The sequence below is a fragment of the Gallinula chloropus genome (assembly GCF_964237585.1).
Source record: "Gallinula chloropus genome assembly, chromosome: 1".
NCBI classification, from domain to species: Eukaryota; Metazoa; Chordata; class Aves; order Gruiformes; family Rallidae; genus Gallinula; species Gallinula chloropus.
In genome coordinates, this window is record NC_140085.1 from 182,307,232 (window position 1) to 182,333,352 (window position 26,121).

At 39.1% G+C, this 26,121-nt stretch overlaps 1 protein-coding gene across 1 annotated transcript in view; it reads right to left on the reverse strand.

Moving 5' to 3' along the window:
- Window positions 1–1,760: 1,760 nt before the first annotated feature.
- The window catches only part of ZC3H13 (zinc finger CCCH-type containing 13), a gene marked incomplete at its 5' end in the record, with an annotated part of 39,050 nt that continues 14,689 nt past the window's right edge, over window positions 1,761–26,121 (reverse strand). The window contains 15 exons of the mRNA XM_084280322.1: window positions 1,761–3,800; window positions 4,375–4,538; window positions 6,496–6,696; window positions 7,551–7,700; window positions 10,832–11,347; window positions 12,362–13,387; window positions 13,735–13,838; window positions 14,861–15,404; window positions 18,017–18,199; window positions 19,144–19,608; window positions 20,522–20,832; window positions 22,475–22,648; window positions 24,019–24,216; window positions 24,995–25,155; window positions 25,850–25,989. Coding sequence (XP_084136448.1) covers window positions 3,630–3,800; window positions 4,375–4,538; window positions 6,496–6,696; window positions 7,551–7,700; window positions 10,832–11,347; window positions 12,362–13,387; window positions 13,735–13,838; window positions 14,861–15,404; window positions 18,017–18,199; window positions 19,144–19,608; window positions 20,522–20,832; window positions 22,475–22,648; window positions 24,019–24,216; window positions 24,995–25,155; window positions 25,850–25,989 — 4,508 coding nt within the window. The 3' untranslated portion in view covers window positions 1,761–3,629. The remainder of the gene's footprint in view (window positions 3,801–4,374; window positions 4,539–6,495; window positions 6,697–7,550; window positions 7,701–10,831; window positions 11,348–12,361; window positions 13,388–13,734; window positions 13,839–14,860; window positions 15,405–18,016; window positions 18,200–19,143; window positions 19,609–20,521; window positions 20,833–22,474; window positions 22,649–24,018; window positions 24,217–24,994; window positions 25,156–25,849; window positions 25,990–26,121) is intronic.

A 26,121-nucleotide genomic window follows, 5' to 3' on the forward strand; every position in this document is an offset into this window, starting at 1 on the left:
CCAGGAAGAGTCATACACTGGAATTTCACACTTGCAGTAACTCCTGCCAGGTGAGAGAAGAATTGCTTGAAGGATTTTAGTGCTTCCCACAGAAACAGGCACATTTTCTGCCAGTGCCATCATGTAATTCACCACTCACAAGCACTGCAAATCAAATCAAACCAAAGGGAAATCCAGAGGGAATTTCAGCACCTTTTTTGTTTAATTCCAGCAAATGACGGTACAGGTCAGCTCTGGCTTTTACCATCAGTGGGACACTAGCACTTCATGACTTGCTCATAGTAGCCCATCAAACCTGTTTTATTTTGCATTTTCCAGGGTAACGTGAAATACTCTTCTGCAAACTAAGTGCATATATACACCTTGACTGTTTTACAGGAAGAGTGTTTAAGTAAGCACAGTGTAATTAAATGCCACACAGTGAATCTAGTTTGTGTACTGCAGTCTCAGACAAGGCTGTTTCTAGCTATCAAACATTTTTATGTCTTTTAGAGACAGAGATTAAAACAGGCTTTAACATAATTGGAAGCAATGATGTAATACTTTCAGCTTAAAGGCAGCATTATTGTAGCTATAAACCAGGTGAGAATGCATTTAAATGCCAAAGAAAACAGGTTTGTTAACTCATGCTCGGGTTAAAGTACTAGTGTGTTTAAAAGACACACTGTTTTTTATAAGCATATATAAAACTACCAATGTGTGGTGGTTTAGCCCTGGTTGGAGGCTAAATGCCCACCAAAGTCAGTCTGTTACTCCTCTTCTTAGTTGGACAGGGGAGAAAATACATATTAAGAGGCTCAGGAGTCAAAATGAGGACAGGGAGAGATCATTCTGTCAGCAATGACATGGGCAAAACAGACTCAACACAAAGTGAAGAAGAGAGAAACTACCTACTTTATTACACTACACTACAACTACAAAGAACAGTGAAGAAAAGACCGGATTTGGGAGCATGACCAGATCTTAAAACACTTTCCCATCACCACTCCCTTCTTAGCAGACTTCAGTCATCCTGCTCCCTTCTTCTCCCCTGTTCACAGTACAGGGAGGGGCAGAGACTGGGGAAAATGGGGTTCTTGGTAGCACCTTCACCCCACCCTTTCATTCTAAGCAGACTTCCCTTCAGCCATAATCTTGCTCCCTTCTTTCCCCCTGTTCGCAGCATAGGGGGGCAGGGACAGGAAGATGGGGGCTTCCGTCAGTCCCTTGCAAGTTGGTTTCCTTCTTGGTCAGGTGGAGGGGGGGAGCATTCATTCCACACCCTCCCCCTGCTGCACCGTGGGGTCTCACCCACAGGAGACAGTCCTCCACAAACTTCTCCAATATGAATCCTTTCCCCAGGGCTTTATCTATTCACCAGCTGCCCTGGCGTGGGTCACTGCTGTGGCAGGCAGTCATAAATCACAGTGTCTCTCAGTCCCAGTCCTCTGTGGGGTCTCCAGCCTCGCCCAGCAAACCTGTTCCAGTGCAAATCTCTCTCTCGCTCATCTCTGTGTCTCTGATTCTCCTCATGGCTGCAAGTGCTGGCAGGGGCTTGTTCCAACGTAGGGTCACAGCATCTCCTCTGTGCCTCCACCTGCTCCATCCAGCGTGGAGCCCCTCCACGGTCTGCAGGTGGGGTCTCGGCCTTTTCCATGGGTTTCTCCATGGGCTGCAGGGGCATCTTTCTCTCTGGCACCTGGGCCGCCTCCTCCCCCACCCTTCTCTGGCCTTGGTGTCCGCACAGCTCGTTACATCTTCTCGCTCCCTTCTCCGGTGGCAAAATGCAGCTGCTTCCGGGTTGTTTTCTCCTAAATGTGATTCTCAGAGGCGCTTGACTATCTCTCGGACCACGACTTTGGCCTTGACTTGCTCGTTGTTTATAGTTTAGGCTGGCAGAAAACTCTTAACTGCTGCTTAAAAAACCCGTCTCAGCAGCACAGCCTCACAAAACTGCAACACAATGACATTAAAAATAACCCCCCAAATCCCTTAAAAATGTTCAAATGAAAAACCTAGGAAGATAAAAGTTTTGCCTGGATCATATAGTTTAATAAGAATCAAACAAATGGTAGAAATTTGTCATGTCCTTTATATTTGATACAAGTACATACACACTAGCATGTGGGCACTTACAAAAATATAAATAAAACTCCCTCACATTTTCTTTAACAACAATTCTTTAAATGTAGTATAAGAACATTTTACTGAAAGTTCTGTATCAGGCATTGTAGGGAAGCATCATATTAAGAAAGCTTTGTGTTTGAACAGAATCGTTATTTTTATTTTGACCTTTGCTTGAAGCAAAACTGACTGTCAGTGATCACAAGGGATGTATGACTGGCCTGCTGTTAAACTGTACAGTCAACATCCCACCTCAGAGTGCTGGTTCCAGCAGAAAAAAAACAACCCAAAACCAAAAAATGGACAAGAAATTAATATAAACCAACTGTCAAAACATTTAATGGTTCATAACCAATTTTCAACCTGGATGAGAACAACAAAGCCAAGCTGTTTTTCAGCAACCCGGTATCAAGTTTAGGCTATGGCTCCCTTTACCACTCTCTCTGATCAGAATTCAAAGCAACAGTTCAGGTTTAAACCCAGGAAAAGTAGAGAGGTGTGTGTGGAATTAATCTCAAGTTTTAGAAGTCTTGGTTTCACACGAAGGCCCTCCACAGACTACTTAAACATACCTGACTGCTACAACCCAAAGATCCCACACAAGATATTCTCAAACTGAAAACAATTCTTATGAAATTGAGTCCAGGCTTGACAAGTCGCTACCAAGGCCCCTGAAATCTGTAACACTCAACAAAACGTCACTGTTCACTGTCATTACTGCTGACATCCAAAAACTCCTGAAACTTCAGTGTTAAACACCCTCAGGTTGCTGCATGGGATTGATCTGCCCTGATATTTAACAGAATGCAACAACATAAGCACTAGTCCTCCTTCGTAAGCAGCAGGCATGTCCAATATGCTGTTAGTCTCATAACTACAGGCATCTAAAAACTGGTCATAAATCACTTCTTGTTGGTGAGAAGAAGTAAAAGATCTTCCACAAAGGGGAGCCTTAAGAAACTACACCGGATTTTTGTGTCCAGAAATTAATTATCAGAGAAAACCTATGCTAAAGATGGGAAAGAGCTAAAGTTTTGTCCAAATCCAGATACACACCAGAGGCTGTCATGGTAAGAAATGGATTTGGAAAGTGGAGGTAGGCAGACTCCCAGGAAGCAAGCTATTTATGAAATTCCAGACATGCTCTGAGGGACCAGGGTGGTGGTGGGAAAAAACTATTTATAACAAGAGAAAAGATATGCAGACACTTTTCTTCGTTTTAATATCAGGTGCTGTTATAAACTGCTAAAACCAGACATTTTCACATTATTACACTTGATGCACCATAAAACAATTTTATGTTACAGTGTGAGATTCAACATTACAAAACTTGCAGCAAATTTAATACAGAAGTCTTTATTTCTTACCCCTTTTATTCACATCCAAACCCAGTAATTCTTATCTGTGTACAAACGGATTATTTTCTTCCATCTTCTACAGCTGCTTTCCAACCAAACAGTTCTAAAACATCAAAACCAACCTCAGTAGTGGGAAATCAACCAGAAAGTGCCACCGTGGTCATTCTCTCAAGACACACACACTTCTTGCTGGATAGTGGGTTGTGGGATTTTACTGTCCTCTGTCTTCTCCTGCCCAGGAACTTGGCACACAGTCTTTCGCTTGAATAACCGTAGACTCAACCGTAACAAGTCACTGTCCATAGCTGCAGAATTTGTGTAAGTTTGCTTCGTTGCACCCTGTTGAAATTAAAAAAGAAAAATAAAAAAAAAGAACTTAAACCAGTGGCTTTTAATTTGTAAACTGAAATTAACCTCAAGGACTCTAAATAATTTAGAGGTTTAATCATACATATTCCTTAGAAAAGACTCTAAGAACTAATGATTTTTCTATCAGCACGCAAGATCCAAAAACCTACTGCAACACAAAAGATGGTCAGCATATTTTTTCTTACAATTTTAACTTGGAAGAACAGAATCTTTTAATTCTTATAAAAGTATAAGGAATCTCAGAAGCAGGAGAATATTCAACAATTGTCTCTGAAATTATTTTTATTACGTATTCTCTAAATATAGAAAATGTACCTCCAGATTTTAAACCTCAAAATGAGAAACAGGACCTACCTCTGGTCTCAAACTTAATCTCTCATCCTAAGTAAAAAACCAAACACCCTTTTAAATAATAGAGAACAGACTTCAGAGAGATTGTAGGAACAAGTCTACTCCAGAACATGGCACAAAAACTATCTCCCTACAGAAATGCTTTGCACAGTGTTTCCACATTTTGACCAAGCCCTGTAAATGAACCACTTGCCTTTTCATTCTTCATGAGCTGCTTACGAATTGCAGAATCCCTTCGAAAGCACAGCGCTTTGCAGCAAGGACCCAGGTTACTGAGGAGACCTGCTCTCTCTTCTTTTCGTAGAAGTGCAGCCATGTTCAAGGCCCCCAGTTCATGTTCAAAAAGGTTTTCTGCATCTAGAAAGAATTGGTGTTTGCAGAGATCAACATATATATAGTATTTTTTAACTAGCAATATACAGTAATAAGAAGTTCTGTGAAGTTTTACTATTTGTATTTCTGCCTTCTAAACAGTACCAAGGTTTACTAAAAAGGATATTGCAGTTTATTAAAAAACACATCCTTCACCTTTTAAAGGGAAGGATGGACGTCCTTGTATGTAGCTTCAGCAGCAGAAAGCCTATTGAGATGAGAAAGCAATCACTGAATGGCCTAAAAATCAAGTTGACAGCTCTGGGACAGAAAAGGGGGTGTCATTTCATTATATGATAGTCAAGCATGTGTGACGAACGGCATTTATTACACGTGTTAATCACAAAGTAGTTTAAGTTTCACTTCTGTGCAAGACATCGGATAACTGTACCTGTGTCAACACAGGGTTTGTCTGGCTATGCAGAAATTAAATACAACTATGCAGAATAATTCATGGTGGATGAACCTGGAGAACAAGTCGACAGATACTGATTATCCACCCCCTTCTACTGGCTCATCTGAAGCATTTGTTAACGTACTCAAAGTGGCAGGGTTAGTTCTTTAATACATGTATCAAAAGAAACAGTGTGCAGCTAGAACGCTTTTAACACCAAAGATGGATCCTGAGGCTAGTCACTTTCTGCAGCAAGTCTGTTTCTACAAAATGCAAAGACCAAAAAAAGCACACATGGCTGGACCACAGCTCACTGATTTATAACCCTTCTACAATAAAGAGGAAGAAAATCGAAGAAGGGATGGGGAAGTATATAGCTAAGTCAAATCTATATAGTAAAAGATTTGGTGTTCAGCAGAGAATCTAACACAGAACTAGAGACAACAACAAACCTGGGGAAGGAAAACCCAGTAGCTGAAATCAGACTGCTACAGCAGTTTGGCAGAATGCACACAGAAGAAAACAAAGACGCAGTATTAAACCCCTCTGAGAATTTGGATGATGCTGAGTAAGACTAGTTTTTAAACAAGGTGAAAAGAAACACAAAAGTTAGATGAACTCAAGGGCAGGTTAAAGAGAACTGCACTGAAGTCATGAATACAGCCTCAGTAGACTATCAACACAAAAAAAGTCCACTTCAAAGGTAACACTGACAAGCGTGTAGAATCTGCCCAGGTGTCGGATGCTGAGCACAGCTGGCAACCAAGCACGTCCACATCCCTAGAGGGAACAACTGCATGTAACAGACAGAGGGTAAGTCAGCTACAAACCTCAATTCCATTACACAATGCAGGGTTTTGTTTCCAAAGAAAATGAATTCTAAGAAGAAAAGAAAAAAGGTCCCTGAAACAAGCTATTGTTCCCTTTTTTCTGCATTTCCATGTACAACCAGAAACTTTTCATCCACAAAAAGAACAAAGAAGGGAACACTAAACTGAGGGCTAAACCAGGGAAACAAACTATAGCACCATGAAGAAATTCAAAGTGAAAACTCTACATTTTCACTGAAAGTCACATTGAATATCTTCCTCAAAATTGTTAATTTTTCAGGGCACCCTATTTGTGCCTTAGTTGAGAATATAAGGAACCTTCACATAGCAGATCACAGAGGAAATGTACACACTTGGTACAGGAAAAGCACAAAAGCACTTCTCACAGTATCATTACTAATGACTGCAGAAGTTATTTAGCTCCCCAAAAAACTGTTGACACACCTTAGGCTGGGAAAGCATGAATGGTCACACAAAAAAGAATATTCCACTAGAATAAAAAGCTTTGTTTAGACTATTATTCAAGAACTCACCACCAATGCTGGAATTAAAACACTGATTTGGTTGACATACATCTGTATTGCACTCCTGTAGTTTTCACACAATACTCATTATACACTTCCTATGGTCTTGAAACCTAAAATAATCAACTAATGCACATTTTTTAAGGACTTTCACTAAGTACAAAAGACAGTTTAATCCCTGTGGAAACAATTACCTTTAGGTTTTTCTAACATCCTCTGGCAAGTCTCTTTAATTTTTGTGAAGAGTTCTGGTCCTGCCAATCGCTTGGAAATGCCAACTCTCAACGTAACAGCACCTGGTGTGAATTTCAGAAGCGCAGCCCCAGGCTCCCGTGGTTCTTTAGGCTGCTTTGGCATAAGACTGGACCAATCTACATCTATGACATCGACAGGATCTGCAAAAACATTGACAGAGAATGAGTTACCACATCATCACCTCCTACCACAGTCGATTTATTTCATATGCTGTGTATATCCCCTGTCTCCTAAACGGATTCACAGTTCTCAAAGCCAGATACTCAGGCATGTCAGGTAAGAAATCAAAACTCTGGCTGGTGGAGAAAAGGAGCAGAGAAATATAAAGCTTCCTGGATTAAAAAACCAAAAGCACCCCAAGACTCTCCTTCATTTTTATTTCAGCCCCTTTTGTGGAAGGCTGCTTGAACCCTCTCTAGCCAGTAGATTTGGGCACATTACTTAGGCATTCACAGAAGTCACAGTACAACTAAACGTGCTAGGACAGATCCAAATTAAATGCTTAAAAAAGCCTGTATTTCAACTTTAGATGCTGGATTATATATTTTGTCCAAAGGAGATATTCTATTTATTGAATAACCGTACAACTTTGTCTTCTATGTTTATCACAGAAAATATGAAGAGCAACCATACAGACCAGATGACCCAACTGAGTTTACAAGATTACATGCTTCCCATTCAATCTGGGAAGCATTCAAGCACAGATAGAACCTGTTCATAAAATTATCAGTTCCAAATAATGATCAAACCCAAACTGGATAAATAAAAACATGTTTATAAAACCAAAAAGCTTACCCTCCTAGCTTCACAATACAGCTCCCAGTACTTTTTACTTACCTCTATACTTCTCAGGATTGCCTATTACAGAATAAATGAGAAATACTGAAGAGCATACAAATGGCATTCCTAATTCAGAAACACTGTCAGCATTATATGCAAATGTATCTAATCTTTCTATTCAAATAAGCATAAAGAGGTTTTGCTATACTTTTACCAGGCATCTTCTCATCCTCTTGCTGATCCTCCCGCTTTTCAGCATCACCTGCCAGAATTTCATCCAGTTCATCATCACTGATTGGCTCATATTCTCCAGCTCCAGAGCCCAGTGACTGTACATCATCAATCTTTGCTTCATCTTCTCCTCCTACAGAGACAGATGCAGGCTGTAGCTTTAAAGCAATCACTCTTGTTTTCTAAAAATCCCTTACGCAGCCTGACGCAAGGGTGTTCATGTAAACTAAACTGTGAGTTTTTGTACACAAGTATATTCAACGTGAAAACTAGTATTATTAACTCATGGAAACATAGAAGTTAGTTCACCCATACACTATGCAGCAGTTTGAATTTTATACATCTTGGTCATTTTTTTGGGTGCAGTATTAGTCAAACTACACATAGAAGACTACTCAGAAGAAACACGTGTTGATTATCTGATATCTGATATATAGCTAATAATACAAATTTAAGTGCCACAAAGTCTTTCAGATGCTTTCGCACATGAATCCAAACTCAGGAATCAATCCACTGCCTCTACAAGAGAAAGAAATAAGAAAAATCCCAAAACACAAGAAAGTTCAAGAGACCCTGAATGAAGCAAATATTCAGTTTTATACTCTGTGGAAGTAACAAGAAGAGCTTTTGGAAAGCCATGACAAATTTCTTCAGTAGTTATTACACTCATGCCCATATACTATATGCATATACAAACACCTGTGCTGTATGTGTAAACATATTACTTAAAACCTGGAAACTCAAGACATTCAAATGTTGTGTTTTGCAGTTGATGAAAGAATTCTCTTACCATAGTGAAAGATTCGATTCAAGCAAAGACTCTCACTACAAGGAAGACATCAAGGCCCTGGACTATGCCCAGAGAAGGGCAACAAGGCTGGAGCAGCTGAGAGAACTGAGACTATTTAGCCTGGAGAACAGGAGGCTCAGGGGAGACCTTATTGCTCTCTACAACTGCCTGAAAGGAGGTTGTGGTGAGCTGGGGGTCAGTCTCTGCTCACAGATAAGTAGCGAGAACACGAGGGAATGGCTGCAAGTTGCACCAGGGGAGGTACTGGTTAGAAATTAGGAGAAATACCTTCTCAGAAAGAGTGGTTAGGCATTGGAACGGGTTGCCCAGGGAGGTGCTGGAGTCACTGTCCCTCGGGGCGTTCAAGCAAAGATTGGATGAGATACTTAGGGACATGGTTTAGTGAGTAATATAGGTGGTAGAAGGACAGTTGGACTAGATGATCTTCAAGGTCTTTTCCAACCTTTATGATTCTATGATTTAAGCATTCAGAAACTCTATTGCTCTAAAGAGTTCTCCACCACAGTATTTGCAATGAGCAGTGTCATACAAAATAGACAATTTACAGGGGTCCTCCCCATCACCTCACCATAACCATGTGCTTGGATAGTACAGATGAACCATTAAAAAAATTGCTGTATGAAGCAATTAAAAACAATAACCCATAGTTCTTAATACATGGTTCAAAAAATTACTTTCACAATTTTGAATTTCAAATCCAAGTTTGATATTTTATAGATTATATTCCTATCACTAATTTTACTGTTGGTTGTGTTTTGTTTTTTTTTCTCCAGAAACATAATTTTATATTAATTCTGCATTAAAACCACAGCATACTGGTCTGCTACAAGGAGCAATGCAAACAGGAGTAACAATGTCACAAAAGACAATAAAGTACATGAAATCTTAGAAAAACCACAAACATGCTATATAGTATGCTTCAGTAAAATGAAATGCCATCTAATATTTTACAAAAGACACTTCTCTGTGCAAATAAAATAACCCTAGGCTAACATGTCTTCCTGCAGATGATAGTTTTCAGAGAATTTAGAACACAACCATTGAAAAATATACCAAAGAATATACATTAAGACACTAAGAAGTCTGAGTAAAGGCTAGGCCTAAGAACAACACATTTAACATCCAAAAGCAGTTCAGTTACAGGCACCTTCTCTGAAACAGATGACATAGAGGAGTAGCCTTTCACAACTCTTCTCTGAAGTTAACACATTGTACTCTCAGATTTCCTGCACCATTCCTTCCTCTAGCTTAAAAATTGCTGAATTCTATCAAGCAAGGCAGAGCACACTTTCTTGTGCTCACTCCAAATACCATCTTTGATAAGTGCTTCCACTCTACAGATAATCTCCTTAAATGGAATTTTCTGAATTGCACCAGTCAACCCTAATGACCACTTTGCGAGTAATCAAGTAGGAGATATAATAAGTAATAAATATTCCTCATCATCCTCTCCAGACGACATTAAAATTAACAATGAACAGCTACTGATAATTCTTATTAACGATGCAAATATGATGAGACAATGTCTTGTTACCTTATGTAAAACAGCAAAAGCTTAATTAATTCGCTTCTCTTTCTTAAGACTATGGACTTCAAGCCTTATCATTCCAAATATCCAAAAATTCCAAATTCTACAATGCCTTTTTTCCTCTCAACAGACTTTAGAGAAGACAACTCCTGCAGTCACCAAAAAAGCCCATAACAACTCACTGAACACAACCATAACTTACACCTCTTACTCTGGATTTAGACTTGTTCCTTTTATGTTGTTGATATAGGTTAAAAGTCCTTCCAAACCCCCTATCCATGCAAAGCTCAAGCTGTCTAAACCATGTGACAAACTCTTATGAGTTTATTTAAAACTCTTTATCTATTAATCCTAAATGTGTTTTCTCAGCCAGCAATCTAAAGCTACATTTAATAAGATTACCTTAAGAAAGCCATTTTTGGATTGTTTTACAAAACCATACATGTTTCACCTAATCAGACAATCATTTCTATGATAACTGGATTCTACAGAAAAAAAACCCCAACAAACCACCACCAAACCCAAATAACAGTTCCAAGTCACTCTGTTCTTTTCCCCACTCATTTCCTGTCACTTCCAAATGAAGAAATAGATCTTAAAATTACATAACAAGGCGAACAATTATTGGCGAGATTCTTCAACAAACTGCCTATTTAAGGTTGTTAGACCTTGGCAAATTATACCTCAGACCGTATCCATTTCTTTGTCTTGAGTCTTCTTTAGAAATTAACAGGTAACATTAATACAATTAACAGGAAGACGCTCATCACAATTCTCCCTTATTGTGTCTGCTTTCACAATAGAGAAGCTGAAGTAAATACACCTTTCAGTGCAAAATTACTCTGCTGTAGCTCAGTTCAGCACTATGCTAAAACAGAACGAATAAAATAGTTGACAGTCTGGGTGCTTTCCCAGAATATTTTACCTTCTAAACTGTCCACTTTCTCAGCTTCATTTCCGTCTTCAAAACCTGGCAAAGATCCCACATCTTTGTCTGTTCTTTCTTTCTCTGAAGCCGCTGAATCCCGACAAACACCATCAAATTCCTTTTCATGATCTCTGTCCAGTTTTGTTTCACTGTGTTTTATGGATTCTTTTTGAGAGGAGATCTCAAGAGTTCTGTCTCTCTCTCTTTCAGCAGTTTCAGGCAGTTGTCTGTCTCTCTCTCTGTCCAGCTCCCGTCTTTTTTCCCTTTCCCTCTCCCTCTCTCGTTCTCTGAGCCTCTCTCGCTCCCGGCTCCTTGGCCAGTCTTTGTCAAGATCTCGGTCCCAGTCTCTCTGTCTTCCCTCTCTCCTCTCTCTCTCTCGTTCTCGATCATGTTCATGTCGATCTCGCTCCTGGAGCCTTTCCCTGCTATCAAAAGACCCAGATCTGGAATGGACCTGACGATCTGATTCAGGAGAACTTCTTCTTGAACTGTGGCTTCTTGAATCTTGACGATCTGAACAAAATATTTTAAATATCATTATGATTACAACACAAAAGTCTAATACCATTTTACTAGACTAAAACACTTTAAAGATTCAGGTATGATAACATACTTCTTAAAATCATCATCTTCAAATTACTAATGCCTTCAGATTGCACATAGATCTAATCTTACTTAAAAACGTACTGTATTTCACCCACTAGAAATGATTTTTAGTGGCTACTTTCTACTGTGACAGAAGCCAAACTCAGAAATTCAGGCAGGGGGAAAAATAAACAATCAAACATCTCATATTTAAAACATTTATTCTAAAAGCTAAGAATGCCCTGGCTAGCAAATGATAAATTCAGAAAAACAATCTCAGGGACATAACCATGAGGAGAACAGAGAGCCAAAGCACTTCAGGAGGAAGATATTTTCCTATTGATGCTGCTTAAGTTTTAAAATGTTTTACCTACATTTTTTACAGGAACCACATAAATAAAACAAGTAAATTGTGATTATTTCGATTTGCAACAAAGATGATGTCCATATGCATTACAAGTATGCCTAACAATGACAGATTTACCTCAGTGAAAATAGCTCCTGAGATGATAATGGATCTCTCACAGAGCGAAGAGGCATATTCATTTTGTATGGATTTCAGCATTTCCATATAAAACTGAATGTTATTAATGAATTTAAGAACATTACTTAGATGATAAATCTACCTCAGTGTTCTGTGCGCTCACACATTTTCTGGGTTTTTTTTGTTATTTTGAATAAATTACTTTATGACTGAATGTTTTGGTGTAAACAAGGTGGTAATTTTGCCCTCCAAGGATCCGCTTTTCAAACACAGTAGTATTTGTAGGAATCTTACTTCACTCTAGTTTTACTATGAATGGCAGAGAGCACCTCCCTCTCCCTTCACACAAATTACAAATGAAAAGAGCACATACAGCCATGCAAGAATGATTTGGTATTCCTATCTTCACACTTTTATACAGAACAATAGGTCAGTCTCACTAAAGTGAATCTCATTACCTGAAGATGTACTGCGACTGGGTTCCCCTCGTTTCAACTGATCAATTCTGGACTTCCGTTCCCCAGTGATTTCTAAGCTTTTCTTCTCTCTGTCCCTGTCCCTGTCCCTATCCCTGTCTCTGGAGCTACTGTGCAGGATCCTCTTCCGTCCAGTTTGGTCATCTCCACTGCGATGAGCTGACTCATTGGAAGGGGATCTGAGTCTGCTTGAGGCATGGCTTCGGTTGCTCCCAAGGCTGCTGCTGCGTTTCTGATCCACAGGTTTACGGTGAGCTCCATCATCAATAGTAACATGAGGAGCTTCCACCTTTTCACCTCTAATCCTGTGACTTTTTCTATGGGAGTCCTCAGTGTTTCTTTCTGGAACAACAATGTCACCACGTTCAGGAACATCTTCATCTGACCAGTCACTAAATGTTGTGTCTTCTCTTTTTTGGGGGGCTTCTGCCACAGCTTTCTCAGGTGGTGCTTCAACCAATTCTTCTTTTGTTACAGGGGGGGTTCTTGGGCCTTTCTTCTTTTTATGATGTGGAACAATTTCTTCATCAGAAACTTCAGAATCACCCTTGGACCTCTTCCTCTTTTTCTCTACATTTTTCTTTTTTTGACCTTTCTTGGGTGAAAAGACCTGGCTCTCCTCAGTTGTTGATTCATTAGTATACCTTTCCGCCCCAGTGTCATCATCTTTCTTCTTCTTTGTGGCCTTTTTCTGTACCTTAGATTTCTTCTTGCTGTCATCATGCATTCTATCAGAAGCATCCCTTTCTTCAGAAGGACGGTGTCCAAGATTTTCCTGAATCCTGGACCGGGAGCCTTCTGAAACATCTTGTTGCTCTCTCTGCTTATCTGCTGAAGAAACCCTCTCTTTGAATTCTGGTTCTTCATAACGCCGGGAACTTTCTTTTCTGTCCGATTTCCGCTCTTCCTCTTTCCAGCGACTCTGCCTCTCTTCTGCAACATGAGAGGGACTCAGTGACCGGGATTCCTGTGGCCGTACAACCTGGCTCAGAAGTCTGTGCTTTTCATCTACAAAACGGGAAAAAGATGTATTTTGGTATCTTGTGCACGCCCAAAAGTGTCAATCAAACAAATAATCCATTATTTCAATTACATGTATTTTTTTCTACTGCTGCAGCAGCAACAGACTGTTTCCATTTTTGGTCCATTTTTGTATCTTAAACAATAGGTGTGGAAGCTACTATCACCTAGCAGACATAACATAGTGACTAAATAAAGACAAGCATATAGATTAAGACAAATGGCGTTGCTCATAAAAATGAGCTTGCCCCCTGTTCTATTTAACGTTGCAAGTTATTTTCCATAGGCAGAGGGTAAGCTGGATCCTGCTGCAGGGAGCGCCAAGCCTTACTTACTTTTATCATCTCCACTGTTGTAAGCGTCGCTATCAGGAGAGTGCTCACGGCGACGTTTTGGTGACTGACGAGGACTTGGACTGCTTTCATTTCTGTGACGCTTCCTGCAGGAGAAACACATACAGTCAAATTTCTTCAGGATTCTTTAAAGAAAACATTCAGTAATTGAGTTTATCATCAATACAATCCTTGAAGACCAAGCACCTCATAGAGATGGCAACATATCTAAGAATGCCAAGAAATCTTTGTAGTTTTCTAAGTTGTTATTCCAAAATTTCAGTTTTCTGATCATACTGTAAGGTATCTTAAACTGAAACTCTTAACACTTAAGACAACTATCATCTGACTTAAAGTTAAGACACTACTAAAATCAACTTTTCCTGTACCAATGATCCTTGCAGTGAGTTGATGCCAGCTGGCAACCAAGCCCCCACTTAGACACTTGTTTACTCCTTCCCTAATAGGATGGGGGAGAGCCCATACACAAAAGCTACTAATTACTTCCAAGCCAAGCAGCTGTTGAAGGCAACAGTGCTTTGCTTATTATTGATGGAATCACGACAATTTAATTATGGTGAATGAAAACAAGAATGAGTGCTACACACTTAAAGGAAGCACCACGCACTTACTCCGGATATTGTTCAAACCTTCACTGGTATTCTTCTGGTACTTAAAATTTTGTCATGCGAAAGGTAATTTATGTTCCACAGAAATTTAATGAACAAAGTCATAAATCCTGACTTAGTTAGCTGCTATCTGTCTTGAAAGTTTTCAACAGGTACCACAGTCTAATATTATGCTTCCAAGAATGGCTGCATTACTAAAGAAAAGACCACACAAGTGTAATCTGAGAGGAAAACTACATGGTCTGACTCAACTAAGTAGCTCCACAATTCTGCACTAACAAAGCATCAGGTTAACTTCACTAGTGTAATATTGATTTTGGGACCACCAGTATGTGCCACACAGATACAGGGGAGACTTAGCTAAAACTGAGCCTCTGCATAAAGAGGGTATTTTCTTCCTTAGGACACCCCCCGCTTAGTAACTTACTGATATCAACGGTAAAAGACTGATCCCCCCCCTCCCACTTTGCTCTACTGAAGTAAGATTCAGATCAACTCACTTGGATTTTCTCTCCTCATGGACATCTCGTGAACTTCTTTCTTCTCGGATATCTTCTCTCTTATCCCTGCGGTCTTCCCTTCCTTTGTCTTTGTCATCCCAGTCTCTCTGTCGGTCTCTCTCTTTATCCCTGTCCCGACCTCTCTCCCTTTCTCGTTCCCGCTCTCGATCTCTTTCACGTTCGCGCTCCCTTTCTCTCTCCTCCCGCTCTCGTTCTCGCTCCTTCTCCCTCTCCCTCTCTCGTTCCCTGTCCCTGTCATGGTCCCTGTCTCGGTCCCGCTCACGGTCACGGTCTTTGTCCCGCTCTCTCTCCCTCTCCCTTTCCCGAGCACGATCTCGTTCCAACTCTCTTTCCTTCTCCCTTTCTCTTTCCCGGTCTCTTTCTCTTTCCCTCTCACGCTCTCTCTCCCTTTCTCGCTCTCTTTCCCGGGCTCTTTCATCTCTCCTATCATCAGACCGATCAACCCTTCGCTCTTCCCTTCTTTCATCCCGTTCGAGGTCATCGCTTCGCCCTTGATGTCGTACTGGTGAGCTTGCTCTCTGATCTGTGAAGAGAGGCAGATTTGATTACCAAGTGCTAAAGGGGCACAACACTGGTTCAACTACACTGATAAAAACCTGAGAGCTTTTGTTTTGATAATCTACATATCGGTTTACATTAAATGAAAAGCAACTCCCTACAGAAACTTGGAAATTCTCTTTGGGGAGGGAAAAAGATAAAAAGCAGTACTAATTTTGAAAGTTGTTTTCAATATTCAGGAAGTGGCCTTTCCTTATTTTAGTCAAAAGTTACTAGAAAAAAATTGTTTTCTATCAGATTTTCCTGAACGGCTTCAAAATATAATTATACGCCCCACAGCCTACCTATTGCTACTGCATCAGTCAAAGATTCAAAATCAGATATAAGGTCTTAAAAAACTCTGAATGATATACATATGAAAATGAAGTGTTAAAGATTTCTGCATGAAAATTTTACTTCCTCAAACTGTTAAGACTCACGGGCTTTGTAAGAACTCATACTATTTATAACACATACTAAATGTTACTGCAAAATAAGAAATACTAGCCTGTCTCTTCACAGAAGAGATCCCAGCACAGAATACACAGCCAAATCCATGAGAAAGGGAGAGGCAAGGATGCCATAAGTAAGCGGAACTACTGGAAGTTTCCATATGGATTCACTGCAGAGCCTTACAGTTTTAGAAGTAGAGTTTTTCAATGTTCAGACAGTGAATTAGTCTTGAAAAAAAGTAAATTTATATAGAAAATGACTCATCCAGGAGGACAGTGAAACCTGTTTTATCTAATGGCATTTACAGACTTAGCCGCATTTTTAGTTATATTTTGGAATTTTTAAAAAATATTTTTATAAATGCTGACCACATTGTAACAATTTCTACTCTGATGTTAGTAGTGTTTGAATCATAATGAATCAATAAAACTATTTTCCCCCAATATATGCTAAAAATACTGTACAAAAAGAACAAAAATGGCATGAAACGAAGGTCAGTATTTTTTGGTCCATTACTCTGAGGCTAGGGCACTTCCCTGCAAATTGAGACAATGTTGACCAGGGGTGAAGCAGGCAGAGTTTGAACAGGACTAAATCAATAAAATATGCATCTCTGTCAGTTTAATCAATTTTCATCTCTGAGTAAATTAACACTAACAATGCTATCCTGTTACCAGGTAAACCAGAAAGCAAACTCGAGTGGTATTTCTGTCATGCATGTTCTTTTAATGGTGCCTATAACATTACAGTATGATTTATTGTGCATACTAAGTGCTAGATTTTATAAAGGAGTTCTGTAACTCCTGCTTGTTACGTCAGCTTTGGTGACAAAGACCCTGCACGAAACTCTGACATGAATCAAGACATTGGAAGTGCATTATACGATTAAACATGGATAGTCTGATGTGTTTCATTACTTGAAACGTTGTTCTAGCGGTTGTTTGGAACACCTACAAATTTGCTTTAGTTGCATAAACAAAATCCAAATATGCAAGCTTACATTTTAAAATCATATTAAAAAAATACTAAAGAGATTAAAGAGAACTAAACACCAAAGTCTATCTCCATTCTTCTCTGAAGAGCAAATGTTATAAACCGTGATCTAATTACAGAAACCTTGGCCTGAATTATAACTCTGAAGGGGATTTACTATCACAGAAAGCAAACTAAATTTTTAAGGAAGAAAAAAAAAAAATCTTATTTACATTCAAGCTCTTTACATCCCCTCACCCCGAAAAAGGAAGAAATAACCCATTCAAAGCAACTTCCCTTCTAGAAATTTTTGTTATGATATATTTTTACTTCTAAGGGTGTTTTTTTTCTGGTTGGTTTATTTTCTCCTTTTTTGGTGGGGTAGGGATTTAATGTTTTTTCTTAATAAATTAAGAACTCTGTGATACGGAAAAGCACAAATTACTTCATAGTATATCTAGGATTTAGTGGGTGTGCCATGGTGGAAGAGATGAAAGTTAGTCTGCAAAAGCCAACCCCCAGGACACATTCAGACTGTAGAACTTTTCAGCTGACAAGAAAAAGGAAGCATGGAGATTAGGTTTGTTAAAATCCTGCCTTGAAGATGCAACAGAAACTAAAGCAGAACCCGTCACAAGAAGCAATAATAGATCAGTCAAACAGTCAGACAGTCAGACAAACAGTCTAGCAGCCTTTCCCTAAACACATTCAAGTAATTTACAGAGCAAAAGTACAATGTTTCCATGCAAACAGAATCAGTAATGAAATGCAGTCATGACTCTAAGGTTATGTGTATATGTACATTGAGTGTGGGAGGAATCAAAGAAGAAGAAAAAATATTTTACACTGAAGTTGTACAGTGAAATCTCTTGAGGAAGTTCATTTGTTTAAGACTACTTGGATGAATAAAAACTGAAAGTGCAAAAATCTAGCCACAGGAACTGAGAAACGCCACAGCATTCATGCACACACTGCCAAAGTGAGATCTTAGTAGGGAAAAGTTAACTTACGTCAAGGATAGAATTAGTGCCAGTGTACCGTGTTAAATGAGTTATTTATTCATTAGTGGAGTGGGTGTGAAATAAGGAAAAAAAAAGGAGGTAGCAATACACACATTCATTCAAATTCACTTGGCTACATATGTTATGTGAAAAACTATGCATTAAAAAATACCTCTTTCTCTGTTGTCACGCCTGTCCCGTTCACTATGTCTTCTTTCAAAGGAGGAATCCCTTGCTTGATCTCGACTATCATAGCGATCCCGATCAGCATAGCTGCTTCTTGATTCCCAGCTGTCATGGTAATTTCCACTACTGCTGTGACCATCAGCCTGGGATCCTCTGGTCCCCCGACTTCCTAATGGAGATGTACCAACATAAAAGATGAGCTTCCACATACAAGGAAATTCACTGACATTTTATAGCAACTAAAGTAGTAACTTTTAATAAACTTGAGTTAATGCTCATGGAAACAGAAATTGTAGCATTACACTTGACTTAACTAACAACTCAGATTTCACATGTTTTAATTGTTAAGTTCTTATTTTCAAGTTGCAAACTCAAGACTTTCTAGATCACCATTCTCTGGTCATAGCAAAAGGTCTCCTGACTAGAAATATGAAGAGTCCAAAAGCCAGTTCACATTTGTTCTGAGCAGGATGTAAGCTTATAGACAGAACAGTAGGAATAAGCAGAGAAAGTAGAGACCTTTTTTTCCTGTAAAAACTGTACGGCATTTCCCTATGGAAGCCAAACTGTATTTACTACAGATGACTAAAAGGTGGCAAGGTGAATCAGACTTTCAAAAACACCTAAAAACATGAAAAAACCACCTTTTTTTTTAATTTGGTCAATCAAGAAGGGGCTAGGAAAGGTAGGTGGGTGGGTGTGAAAGACAGTTTTCAAGTACCAGTTGCTTTTGAAAGAACACAAAACACCTGCTGCCCAGCACTTCAGACACACTGCCCCCTACAAATCTTCCATTACACATCAGCCTCTTACTTGTATTTGTAGTCCATGGGAAGAATCTAGGGTTACAGAAACAGAGTGCTGCAACAGTTAGGGTTTGTTTAAATATGGAGTGGCAGAATACCAATGTTGTGCTATTTTAATGAATAGAGAACACAGAAGTGCTATAAATTTAAGCAACTGCTCTAACTTAATAACAAAAGAATTAAAGATAGCTTTAAAAGCATGAACTGTTTGATTTGGCAGCACTTCCATATCGAATGCCAAGATAATATGGATGTCAATATTCAATCTCCAATGATAGGGACACTAATTTTTTAAATCATACAATACCCTTGTCAGATAATTCTGGTCCTCTGCCTCGACTTCTACCAGTTCTATCACTTCTGCTCTCGTTTCTGGAGTCACTTCTGGAGTCATTCCTCGTTTCAGCACGAGAGCTCTCCTCTCTGCCATGGGATCTTCCATAGCTGCGTGACTCCTCCTGATACTGGTCATCCTTTTTATGGGCATCGCGGCTCTCTCTGTCTCTGTAGTCGTGGGAATCTCGCGTGGAACGCGAGTCTCTCTGATCACGGCTGTCTTTGGTGTCTCTGCTATAATCCCGCGTATCTCTGGAGTCTCGAGTGTCTCTGGATTCTCTCGTTTCCCTCCGATCCCTGTTGTCTCTTGTGTCCCTCCGATCTCTTCCATCGCGAGATTCTCTGTCATCTCTGTGATCCCTGGAGTTGCTCTGCTCCTGGTCATAATCACGATCATCTCTGGTTTCTCTTTCTTTTTCCCTTTTCCCTCTGGTTTCTGTAAAATGTTTGAAAGAACATTACATACCTAGCTTCATCAGAGCAAACAAAAAAAGACAAGTAACATTTAAATAATACAGCCACAACATACTTCTGTGACACACAGAAAAATCAAAATTATATGTAAGTAGGAGAAGATTATGTTGGGTATCTACCTAAAGATCTTTCTGTGACTTGGTAATTTTTAAATATTTACCTGTTCAAAAGAGAGGAAGTATAATAAAAATAAATTTCAAACCTATGAGAGAGCTAGTACTTCACAGTAATTTTAAGGTAGGATCGATCATTTTCCTCCCCAGCCTGATTCCTTTTCTTTCTCCACACGTTTTCAGAAAAGTTGTGCTATAGACTACTTGGTTTAAAAGACCTCAATGCTCTCCTATTTTTTTTTAAAAGTTAAGTTTAGAGCTAGCCTAAAAAAACCTGACATATGCAATCTTTGTAATCTGATTCTTGAGACAAACAGCATGTTTGCCCATCACAAACTGCTCATACAGCTTTATAGATTTCCATAGGGAATGACTGTTTCTTTGCATACACCTACTTAATGTCAATTTAAAAGACAATGGATGGAGCAATCAGTGAGGACTGGATTAGCATTTAGGCACCTTGTTGTAAGTATCAGGCTGTCATCCAGCTAATGCACTAGTATATGCCTGATACCAAGCGATCACTTACGCACTGATGCCACCATTGCATTACACATAGATGCCTATAGGATTTCTACTATCAGTTGAGCCTACATAAACAATCCTATCAAGAATACGCCATTGCACCAGGCCCTGAAAACAGCACCAGCAACACAGACGTCTGAGGTAAGTGTAGACAATGTCTGAATTTGAAAAATCAAGATTCAAAATGCAATTTGAAAACAAAGAAAAATTAAGATTAAGTGTTACTTTTATTCATACCATCCCGCCTGTCGTGGCGTCTGTCGTGAGACTGTGACGTTCGGTCACGATCATGCCTTCCCTTCTCTCTTCCAGGAGATCGATGTCTCGAAGGGCTTCGCTTCCTTTGAGGAGACGAGGAAGAGTGTGGGGGATAGGGAGAAGAAGATCGCCTTGCAGGCGGGGAAGCTGTCCTTTGATAGGACGGAGAAGGACTTCTTTTTCGATGTGGGGAAGGAGAATGTCTTTGAACAGAGGAGCCTGACTGTGATGAAGAGGAGTGATGTCTGGAGGATATAGGAGAATGATGCTGACCTGATGGGGAAGCAGACCTGCAACAAAGACTTGGAATGGGCACACGTGTAATAACTTTGAAAGGTTGATACCATATACTACAAATAAAAAAAAAGGATTAAAATAACTTGTGCACTCTCTAGTCTCTATCTAATGAAAATAAATGTTTTTATAAAACATCAAACTAATTTTCCTTTAAGGGTACCAAAGATATACTTACCTGTAAACGGTTATAGCTTATTTAGTATCCAAGAAGACATTGTCCAACCAAAATTACATTATTCAGCTAACAGAACGCTTTCCCAGGGGAAGGGAGAAATCAGGAAAAAAGTGATCTCACCCATCCCCAAACCAAGAATAATTGTTTTCTTCAATATAAGATGTTTTTTAGAGTTAATGGTAAAATTAGGCAGGTAACTTTTATAGTGTTACCCGAGGGGAATTTTTGTTTCCAACAGTATTCAATTTTTTGTAAAGCAGTCTTCTTCTTTTGCATTTCTGACCTTTTATTACATGTATTGATCTTTAAACAATTTAGGTCTAGCTCCTGAAAACTGCATGCCTATCTACTTAAAGGTTTATCAAACATGAATGTTTGATCCTTCTCTGCTTCTATCAGACATCCCATTTATCTTCCCTGCTTAACATTCTCTCGCACACCTGCTATGTCTGCATAGAACCCACAAACACTGAGCAAAACACTGAAGTAGGTTAGAAAAAAATGTGGAGAAGGGTACTGCAAAGGTATTTTTCAGCCTCCTTACTAATGCCAGCTGCAGGGAGAACAGCCTCCTCTATTCCCTTCCCTATAAACAATCCAAATTGGAGAAAACGTCCATCAGTGATACAGCACAACATTGTTTAGCTGAACTGAGTCACCACAACGGGACAAAAGCTTGCTTACAACTTAGGACTGCTGAATGGATGGGGTTTATTTTGCTTGTTTATCAGCATGCAGACATATGAGAGATCTGGCGTCTTCCCCTCACCCTTCAAAAGTGCAGAAAATAAGCATGCCTCCCTCTCCACTATACAATCACAGAACTGCAGTAGCGTTTAGCACTGACATTCTAAATTTAAGTTTACAGACTCCTTCAGACCAAAATAAGAAGCCTCCTCCTTTCTTTTTAATGGGCGGTAAATGATTTTTTCTAAGGACCCTAGAATGAGCAGGATTTTACCTCCCCTAATGCTTCCTGCAAGAAGAGTCCCTGAACACGTCCTCGTATTGTACCATTTAGCCAGTTGTGCTTGCTTTTCAGAAAGTATCAGTAGAGCCAGGATCTGCATATCACTTCGGCCATTACAGAATGGAGAACCTCTGACCCTTCCCATTTTCCAAGATAGAAGACTTGTCACATTTTATACTTTTTAAGAAGGTAAAAGGTGAGGAAAAAAAGAAAGTTCCCAAAGCATCACAGACCAACTACGTCTCGAATGATACTTCTGAAGTTCCACCTGAAGTCAGAACACCTCAAAGGAACTGGTATGTGAAAGCCTGCACAACTCATGTTCCTGACTAGACATGTACTCTCAATGTAGCACCTTAGCAAAAAAACACCCAAACAAGTCTTTTGAGGCACACAGATCCCACAACAGACACAAACTACTCAAACCAACAGAGGAAGTTCCTAATCTAGAACTATTCATGGAAATTAAACCACGCAATTGACCTCCCACCTGCGAGAGGGTGAGAAACTATGTTTGTGAGAGGTTGACTTGGCTGGAGCTCGGGATGTTTGCCTTCGCCTTGCAGCAGGCGGTGAATACTCCCTGGAAGGGGAAGAATTACTGCCAGAATGGTCTGCAGGACTAGGGGAACGCTTCTGTCTGTGGGAGCTTTCAGAGGGATCCCTGGAAAACATAAACAACAACTTGTTTAACAAATGCAATACAGCATTAGCATATTTTCTAAGAAATTACAACTCCAAGAAAGAACCTCTTTATCTTACAAGATAAAGAAGTATCTTATAGAATTACTTGTTTCACCTACATTTTCATACATGACATTTCCTTAAGCTAGAAAAACTCAAGACAAGACATGCACTAAATTTTTTGCTAGTCACTGGACTGTAAAACTAGAATAAGGTAAAACCAAAAACATATGCTTGCAATTTTAACTAATACTTCATGTAGCAGTGAGACAGAACTCCCACATAGAGAATTATCTTATTTCTGTAGTGTCAGAATTTTACTTAAGAAGCCTCAAGCCTTTTCAAACACTTATTACAGTAGCAAATGAATGACACATACATCAGAATCTTCAACTAAACTTACTGTACATTATTTTTTAATTTTTATCATTTAGGGAAAATAAGACAAAAATCAAACATTGAAATAAAAGGTTGTAGTCACTGTAGCATCAACTGATTACAACGATAAACCAAATACTCTCTTGATTCTTTCAGCACTACCTAGAATGTTCTTTTCTACTGCTGGTGGCCTGCTTCCAGTAATGGAGTGTGCCAGTATGAGGGAAATAATATATTTCAAAGAACCGTGTGGTTCGTTTAAACAATTAAAAATACACATATCACTGGTCTTCCACTCCTTTGACTTTGCTATGCTCGTTATGAACCAGAACACTTACAGACATGTACCCTATTTTCATCAAGGTAACACAGGACATAAAAATGCAGATCCTATATTTTATAACTTACGGACACATAACCTTCAGGAAATAATGGGAATAGTCATATTAGTCCACTATTTGATATGTATGTGTATGTATATATATATATGTATGTGTGTGTATATATATATATGCAGAAGTGAAAAAATTCTAGAATTGCAGTAATCTCTGACTACTTCAGAAAAACTTTTAACCAAATGAATATTAGGGAGAGTTTAAACATGCCACTGCCAATTTAGAAAGATATTAGTCCTCTAAGATTTCCAAGGAGCAGGCAAGCAGGCAAATGAATGACTTTGATAAAGATTTTGGCAAATTAATTACTCCACTGGTGAAGGTCCAGCTTCCTCAAAAGTAATGAACCTTTCAAAAGGCCATTTTACAAACTTAGTAAAGTTATGCAATTAAAACCTACCAATCTCTTCGTTATATTCTATCAATCCATCTGTATAATGCACTTAAAATATTTAATAAGTACTGAAAAGGTTGTTGGCAAAGCAGGCATAAATCCTTTTATTCAGTGCTCTATATAAGATAACTTTAATAGCAAGGTTACAGTAATGTTAAAAGCTAATAATGCATCATAACTTACCTCTGCTTCTCTTTTTTCTCCTTGTGCCTTTCAAAGTCACGCCCTCTCTCTTTCACATCCCTTGCCTTTTCTTCTGAACGTTCTTTTACTTTATGTTTTTCTTTGTGTTTTTTCCCCAGGGGAGTTTCCTCTTGTACTGGAGGAGGAGGACTAGGGGTACGAGGACCTTTCTTTTTACTCTGGTTACTTTTAGAACTCCTAGAGATAAATTAATAGAGAGGTGGAAAAAATGAAGGACTGCCAGCTATTTCAAGTAACAATTTCTCAGATGTTGGCAGGAAAGTTATAACATAAAGGGCCTTGAAGCTTTTAGGATAGGATTCTCCACTCCATTAGCAAGCGGCATTCAATAACTGTACTTGACTGAAAGGTGAATGCAGATGGTAGAAATTCACATTGAGCTCTTCCATTTATAACCTTTATTTCTGAAGCAAGTGAACAAGAACAGGAATTGCTCCTGTACAGACAGAACCAGTTTTTAAGTTAAAATGTCCTTGCATGAAACGCATACAGAGGACCAGAAATCTATAGAATATCTTGTCTGTTTACAGAATCACAGAACGATAGGGGTGGGAAAGGACCTCTGAAGATCACCTAGTCCAACCCCCTCTACCAGAGCAGGATCACCAACAGCAGGCTGCACAGGACAGTGTCCAGGCAGGTTTTCAGTATCTCCAGAGAAGGAGACTCCACAACCTCTCTGGTAAGCCTGTCCCACTGCTCTGCCACACCTCACAGTAAAGCAATTCCTCCCCATGTCCTGGTGGAACTTCCTATATTCTGGTTTATGCATATTGCCTCCTGTCCTGTCATTAGACTCCCATTTCTGCAATGCATTACCCCAATCACATGCACAAAATTACTTAAAACAACTCATGTCTTCAATTGAATGCGTATTAATTATGAAAACCCCAGTAATAAAAATCATCGCCATTGTCTATTCTTGCTTTCTTGCAAGATGCATCTACATACTGACCTCTGCTGATCCAAAAGTGGGGAAGACACAGTAGATGCCTTCTTCTCTTTCTTACTGGCCGAAGAAGATGATTTGGGACTGGATCTTCTTTTCGGAGATTTACTAGACTTCCTTGGTGATGGCGATGGTGATAATTTAGATCTAATCACCTCTGGAGAAATCTTGAACAAAATAATATATTAACTGTTATGATATTGGGGCTCAAATGCTTACCTGTATGCTGATATATACACCAAATATCCAAATTCAGTTACAGTCTACACATCTGAGATCTTAATCATGTACGCACCAACCTTCAATAAGCTAACCACATTGTTATCAAAGAATTCAATAAAAGATGACAGGAAACGTGTATGTATAGAGATGATGATGTGCTCTGTGATACATGCACAAAATGTAACCCAAAGTTTAAAACCAGTACATTCCCAGTTAGCACTCAAGTTTATCTGAAAAAATCAGACCTCCTTTCAGGCTTTTTTTTTTTTTCTTAAATCTTGCCAAAAATTTCAGGGTTTCTAGCACTTACAGCTTTGCCTCTGTCACTCTGCTCTACTCTGTTACCACAAGACATGTTGGAAATAGAGCACGACCAATGCCTTGTGAATTTTTTTTCTACATGGTTTCTCTGCAAAGGTCTTACTAGCTTCATATCATTAAAACACATTAAAGTGTATTCATTTAATAGCTGACTTCATAGAGCAGAAAGCTGGTTATGGTGCTGGATGACCAACCAGATACTCACAACTAATATCCACGTCACATACAAAGTTATACACGTGCCAGTTATTTACTGCTATGTAACACTTCCAGGAAACAATTGGAAGCCTATGAAGTGGCTGATAACTTAATACAAACCTCTTTCTTAATGACTATTTCCTCTCGTTTCTCCATGTTTTCCTGTTCCAACTTCATAAGTTCTCTCTGAATCTTTTGGCGCTTCATTTCCAAAGACAGCTCATGATCATAATCATAATTAACATCTCCATTATCAGAGTCTTTATTTTAAAAAAAGTAAACAGATTAGCAGACAATTACATAAAACATAAGTAATGATAATTAGCATACTGGATGCCAAGTGTATTTCAGTGACTTTTAAACACTGCACAAACAAATCAATGAAGCTAAGC